This window comes from Megascapheus bottae, chromosome 27, assembly GCF_031878675.1.
Source record: "Megascapheus bottae isolate mThoBot1 chromosome 27, mThoBot2.hap1, whole genome shotgun sequence".
NCBI classification, from domain to species: Eukaryota; Metazoa; Chordata; class Mammalia; order Rodentia; family Geomyidae; genus Megascapheus; species Megascapheus bottae.
The window spans coordinates 4,568,028-4,589,100 of NC_143535.1; the positions used below are offsets into that span (position 1 = coordinate 4,568,028).

At 54.9% G+C, this 21,073-nt stretch overlaps 1 protein-coding gene across 1 annotated transcript in view; it reads left to right on the forward strand.

Annotated features, from left to right (window-relative positions):
• Nectin1 (nectin cell adhesion molecule 1) overlaps nt 1–20,401 on the forward strand; it is a 53,695-nt gene extending 33,294 nt beyond the window's left edge. The window contains exons 2-6 of the mRNA XM_090319334.1: nt 9,615–9,965; nt 10,704–11,006; nt 11,249–11,366; nt 12,424–12,575; nt 19,697–20,401. Of these exons, the coding sequence (XP_090175460.1) occupies nt 9,615–9,965; nt 10,704–11,006; nt 11,249–11,366; nt 12,424–12,575; nt 19,697–20,244 (1,472 nt within the window). The 3' untranslated portion in view covers nt 20,245–20,401. The remainder of the gene's footprint in view (nt 1–9,614; nt 9,966–10,703; nt 11,007–11,248; nt 11,367–12,423; nt 12,576–19,696) is intronic.
• Nucleotides 20,402–21,073: the final 672 nt, after the last annotated feature.

The following is a 21,073-nucleotide window of genomic DNA, read 5'->3' on the forward strand; positions in this document are numbered from 1 at the left end:
CCTCTGTCTAGGCCTGCTCCTGAATCCTTGGTTATTTTGCTCCCTGGGGGATTAGGTGACAGTATCTGCAGATGTTTTCTTGGTTGTCACAGTGGAGGCAGTGCTTCGACATCTGGGGGGAGAAACCAGGGGTGTCGCTAGATACCTCACCATGCATCATGGAATTGTCTGGTCCAGCGTGTCCGTGGCTCCCCTCACTCTGGGGCAGTGGTCTTAGCACAGGTCACGTGGGGTTGTTGCAGGGATAGAAGCGCTGTCTCCTGAACCCTAGCTGGGTCTTTCTCCAGCCTGTCACGCACAATCCTCTGTGTCCATCCAGCACAGGGTGCACTGTGCTAAGAACATAGGTGTGGTACTGTAGTCTGTCTGCAGTGCTGTCAGTCACACTTGTGTTTTATTTCACGGAATGTTCTGTGCCTGCACTGGGGCTTGAGCTCAGAACCTTGAGCTCTTCCTCGGCTTTTTTTTTTTTTTTTTTTGCTCAAGGTGGTGCTGTTTTGAGCCACACTTCCACCTGCATCCCCATCTTATACAAGAGAACACACGCATGCACGCACGCATGCATGCACGCACACACACGAAGAGGTGAGTGCAACTTGATCAGAATTCCCCAGCTAATAACAGGGTAGATACAAACCCAGGTCTGTCTGAATTTAAAGTCATCACTCCCATGGACTACTCTGTATACCCCACAAGGCACCCCTCCACACCCAGCCTCTCAACCCCTTCCTTGTGTAGCACACTTTCCACCCACCCCTGCGGGAGGGTGCGCCTTCCCTGCAGACAAACCCCGTACCCACCAGCCTCCTCCCTTCCTCACCGCCATGACGTGAGCAGCAGCTGGACGGGGCATGCACGCGGTGGGCCGACGAGCCCTTTGTGGTAGGAGGCAGATCTAGAGCCCTGTGTTCAATGTGCATTGGGTCCTGAAGGGCTGAAACAATGCACACATCAATGCTGAGCTTTTCAAAGGCTCCCCTAGGGATGCCTGGGGAATTCTCTCTGTGCCTTCTCAGCAGCCCCATCCTCTCCCACCCCCTCAGTAGCCTTCCAAAAAGGCTGCTGCCTACACATCCCAAAATGTGTCCATGTCATTGGATGTCTGTGGAGGAAAACCCATGCTGTGCATGTGCTGGGAGACCAAGGCCTTTGCTGGGGCAGAGAGGCTGGGATCCGCTTGAGAACCTGGCCCCTTCAGAATCTTGGCCTTCAAGGTCTGCGAGATGGTGCAGGAGTAGCCCCGCTGCCTCAGGAGGACATAGCGGGAGGGGGAGGAAGACACATGCAGATACAAGCAGGACTCCGATCTTGGGAGCAATGCCTCAGGGCTGCAGCTGGCTTTGATGAGAAACAGTTTTTCACCTTGTGGTCTGGCGTGACGAAGAAGGGAGACTGGATGCTGTGGATTGGGGCGGTGGAGACAGGAAAGGAATGGGAAGTAGGGACTGGGAAGTACACAGGGGGTTATGGGTATGGAAGGAGTTGGGTGTCACTTCCTGCTTTCAGTCAAGGAAAGAGAATTCCATCCTTGACCTGAGTCTCTTGGTGTGCAGGTGTGAGGCCTCACTTTCTAGCGGAGCCCCTTGGCTTATGCCGTTTCTAGGTTCTGGCCCAAGAACCCAGCTAATGCACAGCCTTAAACAACCACTAGGGGCACCCTTGTAATTCCTGTTTGTCAGGCTCTGGCCAGAAATCCTATGCCAGAGTGCTGGATCTTCAACAGCTCCCTTTTGATGGATGGGGGCGGCAGGGTGTGTGTGGGGGGGTGCACTTCTGGATGCCATCTCCTCAAGATGATTCCAGGATTAAAATCACAGGTGTACTTTTTTGGCCAAAGGAAGAGCATGACAAGGACTTGAGAATTGTTCAGTGTGGCAAGAGAGAGAAAACATAGAAAGAAGAGATGGCTGGAGGCTACAGAGGTCCAAAATAAAGCCCAGAGCCTCCCCCCCCCAAAACCTGGGAGTTGATGTTGGGGACTGCAAGAAGCCACAGGATGATTTGAAAATGGGAAGTTTACACTGGTAGCTGAGCAAGTAAGGGTTGGGGTACCAAGGTACTTAGCATTGTCCTGCTGTAGACTGGCACAAGATGACCTGGTGCAAAGCAAAGGAAGGAGGGAAGCAGAGGATGTAGATGCAAGGTTCCCAAGAGTGCCGAGAAAATGAGGGAGTCAAGATGTGCCAGTTGGAAGGGGCACAGAGCAGTACATTGGACCAATAGGGGTGGGGGGTCAACAAAAATTATGAAGGAGCTAATGTCAGCTGGCTGAGGTGATTGCTTGGTTATAGAAGAACCCGTGAACCCCAGCTTTGAGCTCAGTGGAAAGCCTGGGTGTAATCCCGGAGGACTTCCTGGAGGGCCAACCAGTAAACAAATGCTAAGGGACACTGGATCCACATATTCCACTGATGTTGACCCAGGGCATAGGGCAAAGCTGGGATTGGGCGCGTCAGGAACAGCTCTCCAGGGCTCTTGAGTTCAGCATTGCCATCTAATAGGAGAAGATACTGACTCTACCCAAATCCAGATAGAAGCAGTGGGGACTAGAACTGCTTCTCCCACGTTTCAGCAGAAGCCCTCCCTACCTCCTGTCCAGAGGAAAAGTGGGTGTGGTACAAGATCGGAGCTATAGAATAGATGAAGAGGTGCCACCTTAAAGACTAGAGATGGAGTTAGACAGGGCCAGAAGGGAGCCACCATGACCCTGGGTGCTGGGGGAAATGAGGTGCTGGCTCAGCATCTGCCTGCCAGGGGCCCTAGGAAACAGCCAGCAACTGGAAATAGGCCCACAGGATTCAGGCATCCTCCAGCACCACTTACTCTTTGGTGGGAAAAGGCAAAACCTCTCCCCCAACCTGTCCTTCCAGGTTTCAGGGAGAAATAGGACTTGCCAGAGCAACCACCCCCCCCTCCCCCCCCCCCCCCCCCCGCTGCCGCCACCCCAGGGCTTCTGTGCTGCTGGCAGAGCAGGGCCGGCCTGGCCTGTCTGCAAGATCCTGGGATCCAGCTCCTTGTCGGGGCTTTTCCCAGGCTGCCGCACCCCCTCTTCTCCCACGCACTGTGCTCCCCCGCCCAAGGCGTCGGGCGCCAACTCCACAGCCCATCATTAACCAGCTCTATGTGGGGAGTTGGGGGAGCATCAACCAGGAGGAAAACATGGGCAGTTTCTGTGACCCTGGAGGAGGGTGGAGGCGCCTGGGCTTGGACAGTACCAATTAGCCCCCGACTGTGGGATCATGGGATGTTATCATCACTGCTGCTAAAGGGGGTGGTGAGGGGGCTCAGAGGCTCCAGGTGTCCTGGAGCCACCTCACAAGGACCGTCCCTGGGAAAGAATCCTCAGGGCTCTCCTCCCACCAAGCCCAGGGCAGGGCACTAAGGTGCTGGGCTTATAGCACAGAGCCAGCGCCACCACTGGTCTCCAGTCACTGGCCCTAGAGGGCAGGCTGAGTCCCGGGACTAGAACTGGGTTAGCTGCTGCTTCTGCCTGCCCACTGGCCCTTCTGAGCCCCTTTCCTTTTGCCCCATTCCAGGTGTGGAGGGGAGTCTAGTGGCAGATGATAGGGCCTAAGATTCCCCTAAACTAATGGGGAACCACGCCTGGGGCACAGATATGAGACTAGACAAGTTCAAAGAGCTTCCAGAGCCCTGCCCTTGTGGGTCCTTGCAGGTAGAACCTGATGGGGAACAGGTGACACTGAATGGCAAAGCCTTCCAGGAGGAGACCCCCAGAGAGGCAGTTCTTTCCTGATCTCACGCCTTTCTTGCCAGCTCTCCCAGGTAGATCCAGCTTGGGCTCTGGAAAGGGAGGAGCCAGCCTGGATAAAGGCTACACGAGGGGGGGTCCTACCACCTTCCCACTCCATGCCGACTCCGCAGGGGGTGGGGACCCTTTCTCTCTCCATTCGCACTTGGCTGTTTCTTACTGGAAGTCATATCCTTCCTGCCAATTCCTAGATTTGCAGGAGGGGCAGGGAGCATCCCGGGAAAGCCCTAGAAATGGATCCCAGAAGATGTTGCATTCACAAAGGCCCTTGGGGAGCCCACATGCCACACACACACACACACAGACTTGCTCTTTCTATTACGTGCTGCCATTCCTGCCCACCAGCTGGGGGTCCTCAGGCAGGTCTCAGGCCTCCCATCACCCAAGGTACCTCCTCTTCAGCTACCCACTCACTTGGGCTTAGTCCCAGCCTGTGTGGCATCCATGAAGGGGTCTGAGGACTAACTGGGCAAGTAGAGAAACTGCTCAAAGCCAGTGCGAGGGGAGCAGAGAGAGCCACACCCTGTGTGGGAACCTGCACCTCCCGCCTGCAGATTAGCTCCACAGCAGGCAGGGCAGGGCCCTGGAGAGCAGGTTTGTCCACCACAACTGAGAAGCCTTTGTGTTTTGTTGCTGAGCTGGGGCTTTTGCAGGCCCGACGCCTGCTCTGCTGGTTCAGCACTTCTCAAAAGCCAGGTCACTCAAACTGCCCAGCCCAACATCTGTGCGAGAAACTGAGGCATCGAAGCACAGGCCCCAGGAAGCCGTGTTCTGTACCCTAAGCATGTTAGGGATTGTCAGGGAGAATGTAGGCAAAGTCAGGAAAAAAGACCTTCCTTATCCTCAGGATGCAAGAGCCCCTCTGGGCAGGCATGGATGATACGCTGTCTGCATTCATCAGTCCCCTCTTCTCTCCTTGTTCTACGTAGAGCAGCCTTTGCACCCGGGCTCCCTGAAGACCTGGGCAGGTGCCTGCAGATGCTGTGGCTGCAGGAGTGCAGGAGTTCGTATCTTTCTTTAGATGATGTTTAAGGCTCAAAAAGTACATCACCCAGAACAAGGCCTCTGGAGAACCAGCTTGAGCCACAGTCAGGTTTGGAGCAGAGTAGGAGAGCCATCGGGCCAGAGGCTGCTAGACTCGGAAAGTGATGGATTGCCTGGTCCATTACATTCCAATGTACTGCTGTGGGAATAAGTGGGGGGGGGCGCGTTGGTGCTTTCTGTGAGCAGTGCCCGCTTCCTGGGGAACAGAGGGTGAACAAATATTCCCCTAAGCCCTATCCAGGGCTATCCAGTCCTACAAGGATGAGATTTAGTGCACTCAGTCATCCAAGGCCCAGCCTGCTCCTGCCTCCCTCACGGGGGCCTGCCAACTCTTGTGCATAGGATATGGACCCTACCCAGCCCAGAAATAGAAAATAACAAGGTAGAGACACAGGTTATATACCATTGAGGTACACGTGTTAGCTGGGAAGGAAGACATGAGACCTACAAGGGCATCCTAGAAGAATGACCTCGTAGCACCTTGTGCAATGCCCCATGTGGGGTAGGTGTTGAGTGAAATTCAGAAAGGGAAGCCTGCTTCATAGACGATGATGATGCTGATGGTGGTGATGCTGGTGGTAGTCATGGTAGCAAATTTTATTAAGCATTTATGTGCTGAGTGCTGCTTGTACTCCTTTATTTAAGTCTTACAACAGTTTTCTGGGGCGTATGGTTTTATAGTGTTGACTGTAAGAACCCCTGTTTTAGAGATACGCAGTTTGGCACAAACCGAGCCATAGCGAGGCTCTTCCTCGTGGCTCCTGAGGAGGGGCTGGCACTCTTCAGAGGGTGGGCGCCACTCAGCTTGCGCTCTCCATGGCATTGGGACAGGCAGGTCTGCCCAAGGCTGGGCAGTCTCCGTGGACACACACACACATGCACACACACACACACATCATCCTGAGTAAGCATCCCTTACCTTGGCCCCTTCTCTGAAGCCTTAGGATTCCTGCCCCTCCTGCCCCTTTTCAGGGGTGACCCCTGCTCCCCTCAAGAGGCTTGCTCTCTCAGAGCTAGGAATGCCGTCCGCTCTGCAGCCCTTGTCCAGGTGACTAGACAGCTCTGGCAGAAGTCTGGGTCTGGGTCAGTCGTCCTGGAGTGAAATGGTGAAGAGTAGGGCTCTGAGGGCCTCCAGCCCTCCCTCCCAGGTTCCAAGCTCTCCTCCCCTTCACTGCTCCAAGAGCCCATCACGCCTGTCCAGGGCCACCTCCCAGACGCGGCTGACTGTCACCTATGACAGACAAGAGTGAAAGTGAGCAAGCCACCTCCGTAGAGGCCCTCCCCGCCCCACCCTGGCCCTCCTGCCAGCACTAGGACAGGGACACGGGACACACCCCGTGGCCCGTGAGGGGGCTGTCAAGCCACAGGGCTGCAGCTAGTAGCTCTCACTGCCTAGGTGCCTAGGCCCTGTCGTGCCCTCCCTGGCCCACACAGGCGCTGTCTGCCACCTTCCCTCCTGCCCTGCCCTGCCCTGGAGAGTGCCATCACTTCCCTGGCAGCTGTGGGTGATTGTCAGTCTGTGTGCCCCGGCCTGTGCCCTGCTGACCTCCCCCCCCACACACACACACAGCCCTATGCAACATGGCGGGGTTGGGGAGCTGTGTTCCTGTGCAAACCCACCACACTTGGTACCAGTCTCAAGATGGCTCTGGGAGCCCACGTCCCATCCCCCACTCTCACCCAGGTCCCAAGCTCTCCAACTGGCTTTTCCAGTTCCTGGCTTTGTGTGGCGCAAGTTCTCCAATTATGCCCGTATTATCTCAGCCACTGGGCAGCCTCCAGCAGACCTGGGGAGTGGAGGCTGTGGGAGGGGCAGGGAGTACCCACTTATCCTACCAGAGGATGGGGAGGAGCCTGTGGGGCTTAGCTGCTTTCCAGCCGGCCAGTCAGCAAGAGTGCCGGACTGGCTGACCCACTGACCTCCCTGTTTCTCAGGGGTGAGGCCTGGGCTGGGCTGGGCTGCTTGCTGTCAGACAGAGCCAGGAGAGCGCATCGGAACTGGGAGCCCAGCTGGCTTCTTTGCAGGAGAAAGGATTCAAAAGGAGGAAATGGCTGGCCAAGGTGTCACAGCAGACAGGGACTAGGCAACCACAGAACAGCCCGAGCTCAAAGCCACCCCAGACAGGAAAGTTCTTGAGACTTTTATTTCCAATTAAAACCAGAAATACAGCTGTGGCTCACATGGTAGAGTGCCTGTCTTCAACAAGAAAAAGCTAAGGAAACAACACTTAGGCCCTGGGTTCAAACCCCAGTACTAGTGCTCCTGCACACACACACACACACACACACACACACACACACACACACACACACACACACACAGCCTATGTGGAACCAAAGACAGATTTCTTCATCAGTATTTCTTTTCCTTCCTTCCTTCCTTCCTTCCTTCCTTCCTTCCTTCCTTCCTATTTATTCAGTGTTACCATACATTTCTTGGGGGGATCCTATGACATTTTCATACATGAATACATTGTATCCCCATCAACCTTCTGTTGGCTTGCCCCTTCTTAGAACAATTTCAACATGTTTCATTGTTGTATTTTTTTATATGGCAAATGGCAAATATACTACATTGACCTTAAGGGTTCCTCATTCTCTGTTTTCAGCAGCTCTGTCTGGCCTGGAATGCAAGATCCTGCTGCTGCCTTCAGAGCACAGGGGTTACAGATGTGTACCACCACACCTGCCCCAGCAAAGGTTTCTAGAGTGCCTGCTGTGTCTAAGCATAGGGATTCCATAGCCGCCTGCCTCCTGGAGGGGAGGGCTGCAGAGTGGTGACACACATTGACTGTGGGAGCCCACACAGGAGGCCCAGGCCCGCCCTGCTCCTGAGTCTCCATCCTGCACAGGCCCCCCGCTTCTCACCCTTAGATCCTAGACTCCCCGGGGGCCTCATTATAGATACTATTGATAACTCCTCCCCCCACCACCCCATGAACTGACTAAGTGAAGATAACTTGCAAGGACATGAGTTCACAAATGTGTGGCAAGGACGCAGCTTGTGGAGACTTGACAGGCTCAGAGGTGAGCAGAGGCTTGAGAGCTGGAAGGCAGACCTAGAGCTGGGGTGGCTAGGCCAGGCTGGAGGAGACAGACAATTTCAAAAGTAAGGATGGTAACACAGAAAACATTCTAGATGTGAGACGGTCATGCTCCTGCCTTGCAAATCCATTGCAATTTATCCAGCGAGACCCATTCACTAGTAGTAGAGAAAGGGAAACCTGGAAACCTGTCCTGTGTGCTGGATGCCAGACAGGACACCGGATATGTAAGATAGCTAGGCAGATAGTTGAGCAGATATGTAACATAGATAAGCAGCACTCCAAGCCAGAAAGAGCTGTAGCTGGGCGGAGTGGAGGCGTCAGTGGGCTCTCCATAGATGGAGAGGGAAAGGGACCCTCGCAGTGGAGTTACTGTATGAACCAAAGTGTAGAAGGGTTGTGTGGATGAGCTCTGAACTCCCCTTAAGGCTGACTGAATTACTCACTGATGTGACCCAAGTACCAATAAGAGATCCTGGCCTATGGTCACTCCACAAACAGTTCTGGGGTAGAAAGGGAACAGAAATGAGCCATGTTGAAGACAGGTCCGATGTGATTTCTGGGGAGGTGTGGACAAAAGGCAACTACCATAGATGCCAAAAGCCAAGTTAAGGCATCTAGACCTGACTATACAGGCTTCAGAGAACCAACCGAGACCCAGCCGTCCCTCTTCCTGGCCATCAGAAAACGGGGTGATCCTGGGCATGAGGGAGCAGGACCCAGACATGAGGGAGAAGACAGTGCAATGGCCATAATGTGCAGCCCTGTGAACCCTCATGCTCCCCCGCGGCTTCCTGCTGCATGACGCACTTTCTCAGCCCTGTGCCTTTGCCTCTCCTGGCAACCCCTTGAAGTAGAGAGGACAGGATTATCTGCCCCATTTATCTGATGAGGGAACTGAGTCCAGGAAAGTAAAGCTCAGCGCTCACAGGCTGTAATGACAAGCAAAACATCTGACACTTCCCAAGGATGTGCTGTGTGTGGTGATGTAGATCTGTCATCAAGAAGCTGAGGCAGGAGGATCACAAGTTCAAGGCCAGGATGAGCTACATAGGTAGCAAGATCCTATCTCAAAGTGGTGGAGAAGATAAGTAGGTAGACAGACAGACAGACAGATGTATGCATGCATAGATAAATAGATGCAGAAATAGGTAGATAAATGGATAGATACATAGGTGGACAGATGGATAGATAGATGATAGATAAATAGAGAGCAGCAATAGTAACATGTTACTAAATGGAAAAGGAGTGATAGGGTAATCTGTATGGTATAATTTTTGTGTGGGGGGTGGTTCATGGGTCTTGAACTCAGCCTGGGCGCTGTCCCTGAGCTCTTCAGCTCAAGGCTACCACCCTACCCTTGAGCCAAGCCCCACTTCCCATTTTCTAGAGGCTAATTGGAGATAAGAGTCTCAAGTCCTTTTGTGCCCTGGCTGGCTTTGAACCTTGATCCTCAGATCTCAGCCTCCTGAGTAGCTAGGATGACAAGCGTGAGCCACCATGCCGGCACACACCCTGTATAATTCTGATTGTGCTCATGTATGTGGACAGAAGATGAATTCTAGAGATTGTCATGTGGTGGCATAATTTTCTTCTCAGTAATTTTTAGTACTGCCCAGAGTGTTTTTATAACAAGTAATTAGTATTTTTGTAAGAAGAATTTACAAAGTAATGACTGCCATAAAACTCACGGCGAGGGAGCGAGGGGGACAGGGAGTAACTGGCCCTGACGGCGTCCCCATTATTCCCTACTCCAGGCACCCACTCGCAGGTGGTTCAGGTGAACGATTCCATGTACGGCTTCATCGGCACCGACGTGGTACTGCACTGTAGTTTTGCCAACCCACTGCCTGCTGTGAAAATCACCCAGGTTACGTGGCAGAAGGCCACCAATGGCTCCAAGCAGAATGTGGCCATCTATAACCCAGCCATGGGTGTCTCTGTGCTGCCTCCCTACCGTGAGCGCGTGAAGTTCCTGCGGCCATCCTTCATCGACGGCACCATCCGCCTCTCCCGGCTGGAGCTGGAGGACGAGGGCGTCTACATCTGCGAGTTTGCTACCTTCCCAACGGGGAACCGCGAGAGCCAGCTCAATCTCACTGTGATGGGTAAGCTGGCCCGGCCCCTCCCCGCACACACGCCATTTGCCCATCTGCCAGTGGCCTTGGGGGCTCAGCTGTTCTGCAGTGCCACCTCAGTGGCCCTGATATTCTCCCTGGGCAAACTTCTAGGCTTCTAGCCAGGCTGTCCACAATTCACTAGGGATTAGGAAAGACAAAGCGATGGACAGAATAGATGATCAAACAGAGCAAGGTATAGCTCAGAGGCTGAGCGTAGTTCACACATGTGAGGCCTTGAGTCCCATCCCCACCACCATTTAAAAAAAGAAAGAAAAAGAAGGAAGTCAATATTTAGGTAGGAAGTCTCGCCTTGGGATACTTTGTGAGTGGCCAAGGCACATGGCCAAAAACCATGACACAAGCCAGGCAATGGAGGCTCACACCTGGAATCCTAGCTACGCAGGGGGCTGAGCTCCGAGGGTCATGACTCAGAGCGAGTGGGAGCAAGAAAGTCAGTGAGACGGAATTGGATAAGAAAAGCTGGAAGCGGAGCTGTGACTCAAGTGGTAGAGCACCGACCTGGAGTGAAAAGGCTCAGGTAGACTCTGAGAAGGCAGAAGTTCAACAGTGCAGCAGGGAACACGGGTTTGAGGCAGCACTTCGCAGGAGGGGCTTTGGGGAAGCACAGAGAAGCAGGTGGCTAAGGTGACTGAGGGAGGCAGAGGCAGAGTGAGGAGCACCCCATTTCACAGGACTGATCCGCTGCTACTTTCCCCTTCACCACAGCCAAACCGACCAACTGGATAGAAGGCACCCAGGCCGTGCTTCGTGCCCGGAAGGGGCAGGAGGACAAAGTCCTGGTGGCCACCTGCACTTCAGCCAATGGGAAGCCTCCCAGCGTGGTGTCCTGGGAAACCCGACTAAAGGGCGAGGCAGAGTACCAGGAGATCCGGAACCCCAATGGCACGGTGACAGTCATCAGCCGGTACCGCCTCGTACCCAGCCGGGAAGCCCACCGGCAGTCCCTGGCCTGCATTGTCAACTACCACCTGGACCGCTTCAAGGAGAGCCTCACTCTCAACGTGCAGTGTGAGCTGGGGCTGGGAGCTGGGCCGCCCCTTCCAGCCCCACCCTCCAAGCTCCCTCCTTTCCTCCCTCCCCTTCCCCTTGGCCTTTTCTGCTCTGAGGTTCAACCGTGCCATGTCCCCCTCTCTCTCCCAACTGTCCCCCTGTCTCTGTTCCTTCCATTCCTTCCCTGCCTTGGGGCTCCCTCACCCCAAGTCCTGTTTTGCTGACCTCACTTTCTCCCAAAATCATCCTTTGCCCCACAGACGAGCCTGAGGTGACCATCGAGGGGTTTGATGGCAACTGGTACCTTCTGCGGACAGATGTGAAGCTCACGTGCAAAGCCGATGCTAACCCCCCGGCCACAGAGTACCACTGGACCACGTGAGTACTTGAGATACATGCCGGAGCCTCAGGCCGGGGGGCAGAAGGGGGTGCTCAGGTTTTTCAGTAAGAAGGGAACCTTAAGAGACCTCGTATCTGCTGCACGCACAAGCATGCACACACACAGTTGAGTGCCAGGGTCAGTAGGATGAACTACCCTGCCAGTGGGGGCTCCCCTCTCCCTGTCACTAAGAAAGAACTTCTGTCATTTTCCTTTGGTGATGCAGTGTGAGTCACTCCTATCTTAGTATTTATTTTTATCAAGGTTTCCCCGGGGAAGCTGGCATTCTGGAGCATCCCAGATCTTTCCTGTTCCTTCTTTCCAGACTCTTGGCACGGAGGCAGTTGTGAGCCTAGAATGCCCGTGCTCCTAGAGTCCCCGCCCCTCATCCGTTAGCCCATTTCCACCTTCATGGTTTGGGGCCTGAACCTCCTCCAGCCAGCTCCAAGGACCTGGCTCCTCCCATAGAGATCTAAAAGAAACACACCAAGAGAGGGGTGGAGAGAGGTAGCTCACATGGGTGTCCAGAGGACCGTAGTGCAGAGCAAGTCCACACCATTTTAAGAAGCAGGGGACTCCAGCATGCCCTGCCAGGGCCGTCCCACTTCAGAAGATCTGGAGGGTCAGGATCAAGGCATCTCTCTATGGTTAACAGTACCCAGAAGACTAAGGACCAACAACCAGTAGAAAGAGCATTCCACTGGGAGTCCAGAGACTTGATTAGAGGTCTTACTCTGCTGCTTGTTAACTAGATGGGTTTCCTTTGGCCTTGCACTTCAGGTTGTATCTGTTAAATGAGACCTGCAGTCATTTGCTGTGAGTGTGTGTGTGTGTGTGTGTGTGTGTGTGTGTGTGTCATGATGACCCAATATGCTGAATAATATAAAACTGCCAAATGCAAGAAATTATTATTGATTTTTTTTGTCCCTCCTTCTAAGACTGACCCTACTATAGGCACTCAGGGGGAAAAAAAAATTTGTTATGCTTAGAACCAAGCTCCTGACCAGAGGTCTGGAAGATTCCTAACCCTACACCTTGTCTCCGCCATGCCCACAGGTTGAATGGCTCCCTCCCTAAGGGTGTGGAGGCCCAGAACAGAACCCTGTTCTTCAGGGGACCCATCAGTTACAGTCTGGCAGGGACTTACATCTGTGAGGCCACCAACCCCATCGGCACCCGCTCCGGCCAGGTGGAGGTGAATATCACAGGTAGGAAGGGCCTGGCTGGGGCCATCCCACCCCGGGGGGGGGGGGATTCTCTGCTGCCTACATCCCCTCCCCCTTCCCCAAGACACACCTTCAAGCTGTGTCATTCTGGGAAGTTTGTGTCTTCTTTTCCTGCTTTTCTGGTTCTCCCTGTTGCTCTAGCCATTGGTCTAGGTCTGCTTTCCTTTTGGCTTTATTTAGGGCTATATGGAGCAGTTAGGGTGCCCCCCCAATCAGAGAGGGTCAGGAGGGAGGAGGACATAAAGTCCCCAGGGATGCTGTTCGGGGAGGTGGCCTTGCTCAGGGATCTGCCAGCAGGACATTCTCCCTGTGGCATGCGAGCTCGAGCTCGGCAGGGAGGTCTGTGCTTGGAGCTCATCTTCCAGTCCAACACCTGCAGTTGAAGAAATCTTTTGGGCTGCAGGGGTGAGGCTTGCCTCAGGCAGGGAGACGAGAGCAGGGACACAGCCCAAAGCCATGGCATTTGTGTGTCTGCAGCTGAGCTGTGTTTGCCCCTGATCTTTGTCAGCATGCATGGTGCTCCCAGGGCAAAGGGCCAGCAAGGCCTGCGTGTCCTGTGGGGATGCCCCACGCAGGCCTCCTCTGTAAAGTGGGGATAATGCAGCCTGCCTGGCAGGAAAGGCTTCTGGCAGAATGATTCGCAATGTAGGTTGGGCGACCTAGCTAGCACAGATCAGTCTGTTCATAAATGGCCAGGGCTCTGTGATTATTATCATGACCTCTGTCATTATCATGATTAAGGGAAGCATCAAAACAAGGCGGCAAAAGAGTCATTGCCATCAAACCTCACAAGGAGTGTCAGTCCCTGAGCTAGTTACAGGGTGAGAAAGTGACAGAAAGAACCTTCTAGAATGAAAAGCGATGACCCCATGCTGCTAAGTGGATGGGAAGTAACATAATATATGCAGAGGGTGTCAGGCTTCTGGGAACCTGGGCAGTGGTGCTCGGCTCCTGGGGTCAGGGCTGGTGCCTTGGAAAGGCTCCCTCTCCACACATGCAGGCCAGGGATCAGGGACTCCCACCGCTTGGCAAACAGAAGGGAAGAGCAGTCACACACACCACACACACACCTTCTTTCCGTACGGAGAAATCAGACAGGGAATGGACCATGCTCAGAGGCAGTGTGGTTCAGGACAGCACAGCCTGGCCTGCGTGTGTTCTCAAGATCAGCTCTGGCCCCTGTAACCCTGAGCAAGTTCTTCACTTCTCTAGGCCTCAGCCTCCTACTCTGTAATATGGATTTCAGTGTTTGCTTTTTTTTAACAATTAGAATCTCAAGTTTCTTATGACTAGTGATGCCTTCCCTTGATGCTAGAATGCCCATGTCACCATGTATCCCCTTCTATCCTGGAGTGCTGAGTGGGAAATCAGGATAAAGCCAAGAAACACAACAGCATTGTCTTCCCCTGCATAGAGGACCAGCCAGAGGCCCTGTTAAGCTCTACAGTGTGCCTGCCTCAGAAGCCGAGGAAGCAAGAGAATCACAGCCTTTTCTCTCCCAAAGCCTAAGAATGCAGGTCCAAGCTCAGATTGGGAGCTGAGAGGAGAGGAAGCCCAGTGGGGTGGGAGACTACTACTCTCCCTGACCTGCTGCAGCATCTAAGGTCAGCCTAGGTGCTTCATCCAGGCGGCGGTGTGCTGTCCTGCCAGTGCAGGTCATCATGCTAGTGCTGTACCTAGAGGGCAAATGAGCTCTAGCTAGAAGAGGGACACACCAGGACTCTGCTGTTTGCAACCCCATTAGGCATGCCACTCACCAATCCACTGCCAGGCTCAGGGGGACATCTCTCAGCCCCCTCTAGAGAACTGCTCCATCCAGGTGACCTGGGCCTTTTTAGGACTGTTTATTGCTGTGCTCCTGGGCAATTTCTGAGTAGCAGCCAGCCTTAGCACCCTTTATGCCACTTGGGGATTCCATGGGGGTTGGGGGGCAGCCGTGAGGCTCAGCCAGGCCCTGTGCTCTAAGCCCCACTGGTCGTGAGGCAATGCTTGAGTGAGGCGGATAAGTAGAAATTTAATTTTTCATTCTGACCATCCGTTCAGGTAATAGCTTTGCCCTAGGCACATCTGGAGAGGGGAATGAAGAGCAGCCGGGGCAGGGCAGGGGCGGCGAGCTGTGGTCTGTGGGCTATGGGACATGCGTAGAGCCACTCACATGCCTAGATGCACATGAGTGGGGCACACAGAGCTGTGGGTGGTCAGGGTGCTGGGTGGGGGGGAGGACCGAGGGGACATGGAAGGTGAGTAGCTGCAGCCCTGGCAGGGAGGGAGGGGCAGGACCACAGAGGGGCTCTGGGCAGCTCTTGGAAAAGCAGCACGCCCAGTGCCTGGGTGAGACTGAGTACTGGGTATTCAGCAGGCTCTCTGGAAGGTGTCTCTGGCCGGACACTGGTTAGGAGCTGTCACAGCGAGTCACATCTGGTACAAAACAGTCAGTAAGCCCAGGCTGTGCCTGTGGGGGTGGAGAGAACTGAGTTTATGTGAGAACTTTTGTGGCATCTACGACACCAGAAAAGCCCGCCTCCCAAACCATTGTGCAATTTCAAGCAAGGATTCAGTGGTCACAAAACACACACACACACACACACACACACACACAGTAGAGTTTCTCCACATTGTTTCTCAGCAGCCAAGGCTGGAGAAGGGTTCAAAATGTATGTAACCTTGACTAGACTAAGGACACATCTACTCAGAAGAGGAGGAGACGGACCTCTCCAGCAGGGACCTAGCCTCTTTCCCCTCTCCTAAGAGCAGCAGGTCAGGGAGGCTGCAAAGGGCACAGCATCAGACCTAACCTCATTTCCAGTACAGTCTGGATCCACAGCCCTTTAATATGTGGTAATGGGCTCCACCTAGCAAACCAGGAATTCTGTGGATGGTTGGTCCCTGAGTCCTGAGGTGTGGTGTGCACACCCATGCCTGAGTGTGGACATGTGTGTCTGTGAGTGGATATGTGGCCTAAGTGTGAGCCAGTGTGAGAAGGCTTGCCACTGCCATGCTGAGTATGCAAATATTGAGCAGCCATTGACAAATGTGCCTGTCTCCTAGCTGGCAAATGACAGTGTGTCCGGGAGTCTGAGGAGGCAGTCGCGTCCATGCTTCTGGGAAGATGGAGGCCTCCTGCAGCTTGGCAAGGCCCTGCCTGATGATCATACATAATACACAGCTGCAGGACGGCCAGAGTGTGACCCCAGGTCTTCCCACTCTCCTTGTAGCCATCTGCACTGCATGCTGGGAGTTGTAGTTGCCACAGCCTCCCAGCCCGATCTGATGCCATACAGATAGCTGCTAGAGCATTTCCTGTCTGAGGAAGCATTAGCTGGGGAAACAATCCCAAACATTTCTCCTTGACACTCAAACCTCCAGATTCTAGTTCCAGACTGTAAACCCTATCCCTCATTCTACCACAGATGCCTCCAAAACCTCCCCACACCAACTCACCCACCTCAGCAGTCAGGGAACAAGGGCCCCAGAGGAATGCAAAGCCCCACTCGCCCAGTGTTTCAGTCCCAGCCTAGCCAGGCTGAGATCTCAGTGGGGAGACTGCAACCCTTCAGAAACAGAGTGCAACTGCCCCTTTTGTAAAAGGCTGTGAGGGAAGCAGGCTGGGCCCCTGCCAGCCCACACTAATGACTCCGCTGCCACTCTTCTCCTCCCAGCTGCGGCCCTTGGGGCTCTGCTCCTGGCACAGAGACAGGACCTAAGTGACAGCTGGAGGGGCAAAGGGGGAGGGGAGGATGCACCACACAGGTGCTTCCACCAGCACCTGGATTAGCTCCCCACACCTACCCCTTTCTCCTGTCCCCTCCCAGTACCAGATGGTCATCTTAGCCCTCCCTCTACCTCCTACACAGGCTTGACCCTAAAGTAGCCAAAATAAAGGGTCCTTTCGATCTCAAACCATCCCTAGGGTAGAGTAAACCTCCACAGGCTCCAGGTACAAAAGAGTGAAGCAGAAGGCCCAGATCAGGGAAGCAAGCGTGTGTAGTCTGCTCAAGAGCCACCACTGCAGTCCTGCCCCACACCAGTGACATGCGGTTTCCAGGTGCCCCACACACCCGCTTTATTTGAGTGTCCCCTGGACACTTGTTCACCCTACAGCTGGGCCCCCCTCTAAGACACAGCTTTGCCGCAAAACCATTTATTCCTTCATTGCAAAGACAGTTCTTGAACTGCAGCCACACACGAGCCTTCTAAGTGCTCAGAGAAGGACCACACACCCCTGTCCTGTGAAGTGTATGTAAGACTTTTGAAGGTAAATGGAAGGAAGAGCAGGGTAGTGGGGGGATCAGAAGTGCTGGGAGCAGGGGCTCCGAGGCTGCAGTGATGAAGAGTGTTGCTGGAGAGGGCCTCAGTGAGAAGGTGATGCCTGAGCCAGTGGAAGTTTGAATTCAGGATCCTGGGTGGAGCCTCCAGGATACAGACTGGCTACTGCAAAGGCCCAAAGGTCTCACCATAAACATTCGCCCTCTGAGATGTCCTGTGAGCAGGAGGAATGGGCCTCACGCTCCAGACACCAGGAACCGTCCCACCCTGTGTGTCCCTCTTATAGTCCAGTGTGTGTGAGAAGCTGAAGCGTGGTCTGTGCTAATGTTTCCCAAAGTGTCTGACTGGAGGATTTTGTACAAGTTTCCTCCATACAGTTCGGAAACTATGTCTGCAAGGTCTTTGGCGATAAAGTTCTGCAGTCAGGTGAGAGCTGTATACATGAAATGATTAGAAATGATTAGAGAAGATAAAGATTACTTCTGATACTGAGAGCAGTCTATCATTAGGAAAGATAGCAGAAGGCCCAAGGGCAGAGACTCCAAGGAGACAGCTGGGGCAGAGAGACAGCCCAGCTATGTGCCAGAGACAGAGTATTCAGGAAAGCCAGGGATCCGGGATTCCTCATCCTGGCAGGCAAGGGACATGTGTGAGGAACAGCAGGCAGACCCCTCCATCTGAGTGTCCTTTGCCTACTGTCTCTCACACCGTGCCGCCGTGTCTTCATTCCCCCACATTCCTGACCACCTTGCTGTTGGTTCCGTGGTGTCTTGCAGCTCTGACTCTAAACATACCACCTTTGGATCCCTAGGGAGGTGGAGTTTCTTGTATCCTGTGATTAGCAAAGTTAGGCTCAGGATGTGTTTGCTGAGTGCACGGGTGAGTAAAGAAATGGAAGCAGGTGTAGAACTCAGATCTGGAGAGATCTAAAGAAGACGGAGCAGCCCCCTCCCAGCTGCCCGGGCACACTCTATATGGAGGTGGCTCACCTCTCAGGGGCAGCAGGTGCTTGAGGTTCTGGGTGACTATTCTAGATATGGCCCATCAATGCAAAGCAGTGACCAAGGACACTGGGTGGCAGATGGGGAACCAAGCCTTGGGCTTGTGTTTCTCTTCCTCAGCACAGGAACATCTGGGTGCCTCAGCTCAGCCACGTGATCTCAGGCAACCGGCCTGCCCTTCGTGAGGCCCCTGTGTTTTCATTCGCCCTTCCAGCCTGAGCCACGGGAAAGGCCTTTCCTCTTTCCAAAGTCTCCACCCCGTAGCCTACAGGCTCACTCAGGGCTGGGCTCCCCTGGAAGGAGGGGATGGGCTCATGGGAGGAACACGATTCTGAATCAGGGAGTGAACTGGCAGCAACAGACTCCCAGGGACAACACCACGGGCCAAGACAGACAGACCCTGTACCTTGGCTCTGGCCTTGGCCAGAAGAGAGGAGGGAGAGTAGGTGGGGACAGCCCTCCAGACTTGCTCTGGGCCCACAGCCACGGTCTCCGATGCCACCCTGTGGTAGTGTCAGGAACCACCTCTTTGAGCCTCTGCCTAGGGTGGCCTGGCCTGACCCCCACCCCCACCCCCTGCTCTAGAAGCAGAAGGAAGGAACAGTGTGCATGGCCCATAACTGGACAATACGATGCCCTGCTGACACAAAAGCTGCCCACCTGGCCTCTCCCAACCCAGCCACACCTCTATTTCTGGTTTTTGCTGGGTAGTTGAAGATGAGAGGCTCATGTATTTTCTTACTGGTCTGGCTTTGAGCCTCCACCCGATGATCTCAGACTCCTTGAGTAGCTAAGATTGCAGGCACGAGCCACTGGTGCCCGGCATCTTCCGTTCCACTCATTTCACACGTGCTTCTTGTTTCTGCGCTGTCCTCACTGTACACATATCGGAACAAGCACATTCGTCACGCCAGTGCAGGCCGTGGCCCGTGTACACGCTCAGCTTTAGAGACTCAAATCTTCACCGTGCACGCCTGTGCCTGCACTTCCTCTTGATGCCCAGCCTGCTGTGAGCCTGCCACCTGCCATGCTGAGTGTCTCATGCCTATAGCCCAGGCTGGCACCACCACCAAGCCCCCACCTTGCCCTGCAGGCCCAGACTACAGCCAAGAGCCACAGCCCTCTTTCTGGCACCTTAAGCAGCTGATTGGCACTCAATCAGCCAGAATTTGGCATCTGCTGAGCCAAAACTTGGGAACTCATTTTCCCTGTGTCCTGGGGAGCAGATGAAATTAGTCACGGATCTCCTAGTCTCGTCTGACCTTTTGAGTCTTAAGGCCGTTGTGTTGGGGTACAGTGACCTCTGGGTGTCTGGCAAGGGACATTGGTGACACTGCATAGGCTTTACCTGAATCAACATTGCATCACGGTTGTGCAGCTTTGGGCTCATTATTTAACCTCTGTACGCTTCACCTCCTCATGAATCAGCTGGAAATGAGTAACAGTCCCATGTTGCATGGTTGAGACACCGAGTGGCGCCTAGTGGTATGGGGGTGGGGGCGGGGGCAGGGGGGACCCAGGAGCCTCTCTGTCCCAGCGAGTGGGGTGGAGCTGCACTGGTGCCCTGCAAGGACAGACAGGTTGGCAGAGACCCTGCAGGTGCTGTCTTCAGCCTCCCCCTGGCCTACCTTGCTCCAGCGCCCAGGTGCTGCACGGCTGAGCTCTGGGGGCGGGGGGGGGGGGGTTCCAGAGCTGCTCGAGCCGGGGGTGAGGCATCCTATCCCCAGTCTTGGACCACACCCCGGCCTTTCCTCCCCTGCCTCCCCACTGCCCCTCTGATTCCCGAAGGCCTGACGCTGACACTGTGCCCTCCCCTCATCTCTTTTCCTCCCCCAGAATTCCCCTACACCCAGTCTCCTCCCGAGCACGGGCTGCGCGCGGGCCCGGTGCCCACGGCCATCATCGGAGGCGTGGCGGGGAGCGTCCTGCTGGTGCTGATTGTGGTCGGCGGGATCGTGGTGGCGCTGCGCCGGCGCCGACACACCTTCAAGGGTGACTACAGCACCAAGAAGCACGTGTATGGCAACGGCTACAGCAAGGCGGGCATCCCCCAGCACCACCCGCCCATGGCGCAGAACCTGCAGTACCCCGACGACTCCGACGACGAGAAGAAGGCCGGCCCGCTGGGCGGGAGCAGCTACGAGGAGGAAGACGAGGAGGAGGGTGGCGGAGGGGGCGAGCGTAAGGTGGGCGCCCCGCACCCTAAGTACGAGGAGGATGCCAAGCGGCCCTACTTCACTGTGGATGAAGCCGAGGCCCGCCAGGACAGCTACGGGGACCGGACTCTGGGCTACCAGTACGACCCGGAGCAGCTGGACTTGGCTGAGAACATGGTTTCTCAGAACGACGGGTCTTTCATTTCTAAGAAGGAGTGGTACGTGTAGCACCCCTTGCGGAGCCGCTGTCTGTGCCCCCTTCTCCCTGCCCCTACCCGCACGTCCCCCGCCCGCCCCTGCTGCCCGCTCCCCCAGAAGCGCCCCAGAGACTCACTTGCCCAGCTGTCCAAAGCCAGCCCCCAGCTCCTGGGGAGCCAGGGCAGACCCTCCCCCCCCCCCCCGCCCTCCCCCGTGGTGTTGTGTTTCACTATGGCTTTGGTGTTGCTGTATCTTTCCTTTACCAACCCCACCTGCTGCCCACCGTAGGGAGCCCCGTTCTTGTCTTGTGTACCTGGGCCTCCCTCCAGGATGTGGGGAGCCCACCCTCCCCCACCCCCTGACACTGGAAATTTGTTTGTGTTCTCCTCATTGGGGGTGGAGGGCTAGAGGGGCTGCAAGAGGAAGAGCCCCACAAACTCTCACCCCTGGATGCTGCTCCTCTTTCCAGAGCGAAGGACCCCAACACCCCCATCGTAAGCTGACACAGCCAGGGCGTGGGGTCCCTGGCATAGACATCAGCACACCCAAGAGACGGGGAGGGAGGCATCCCCCAGTCACCCCGATGGCCTTGTTAAATGTCCCTACCCAGGGCCTCAGGCTGTGTTCCCTTAAGTGAGGGTGATCTTACATTTTTTATTTCCTCCTTGACCTACAGAGTCAAGCTGACCAAGCTCTGATGCGCCCCTCCCTTTTGCCCCCAGTCTGCTCCACACACCGTGGGAGACTCCAGGGGACTCTGCCCCCACTTCCTGAACACCCCTGCCCACACATACACATGCAGATATATACAAGCCACACGGCCCGCGCTCACACACCCCAGGCTGGACACTGCCCAAGG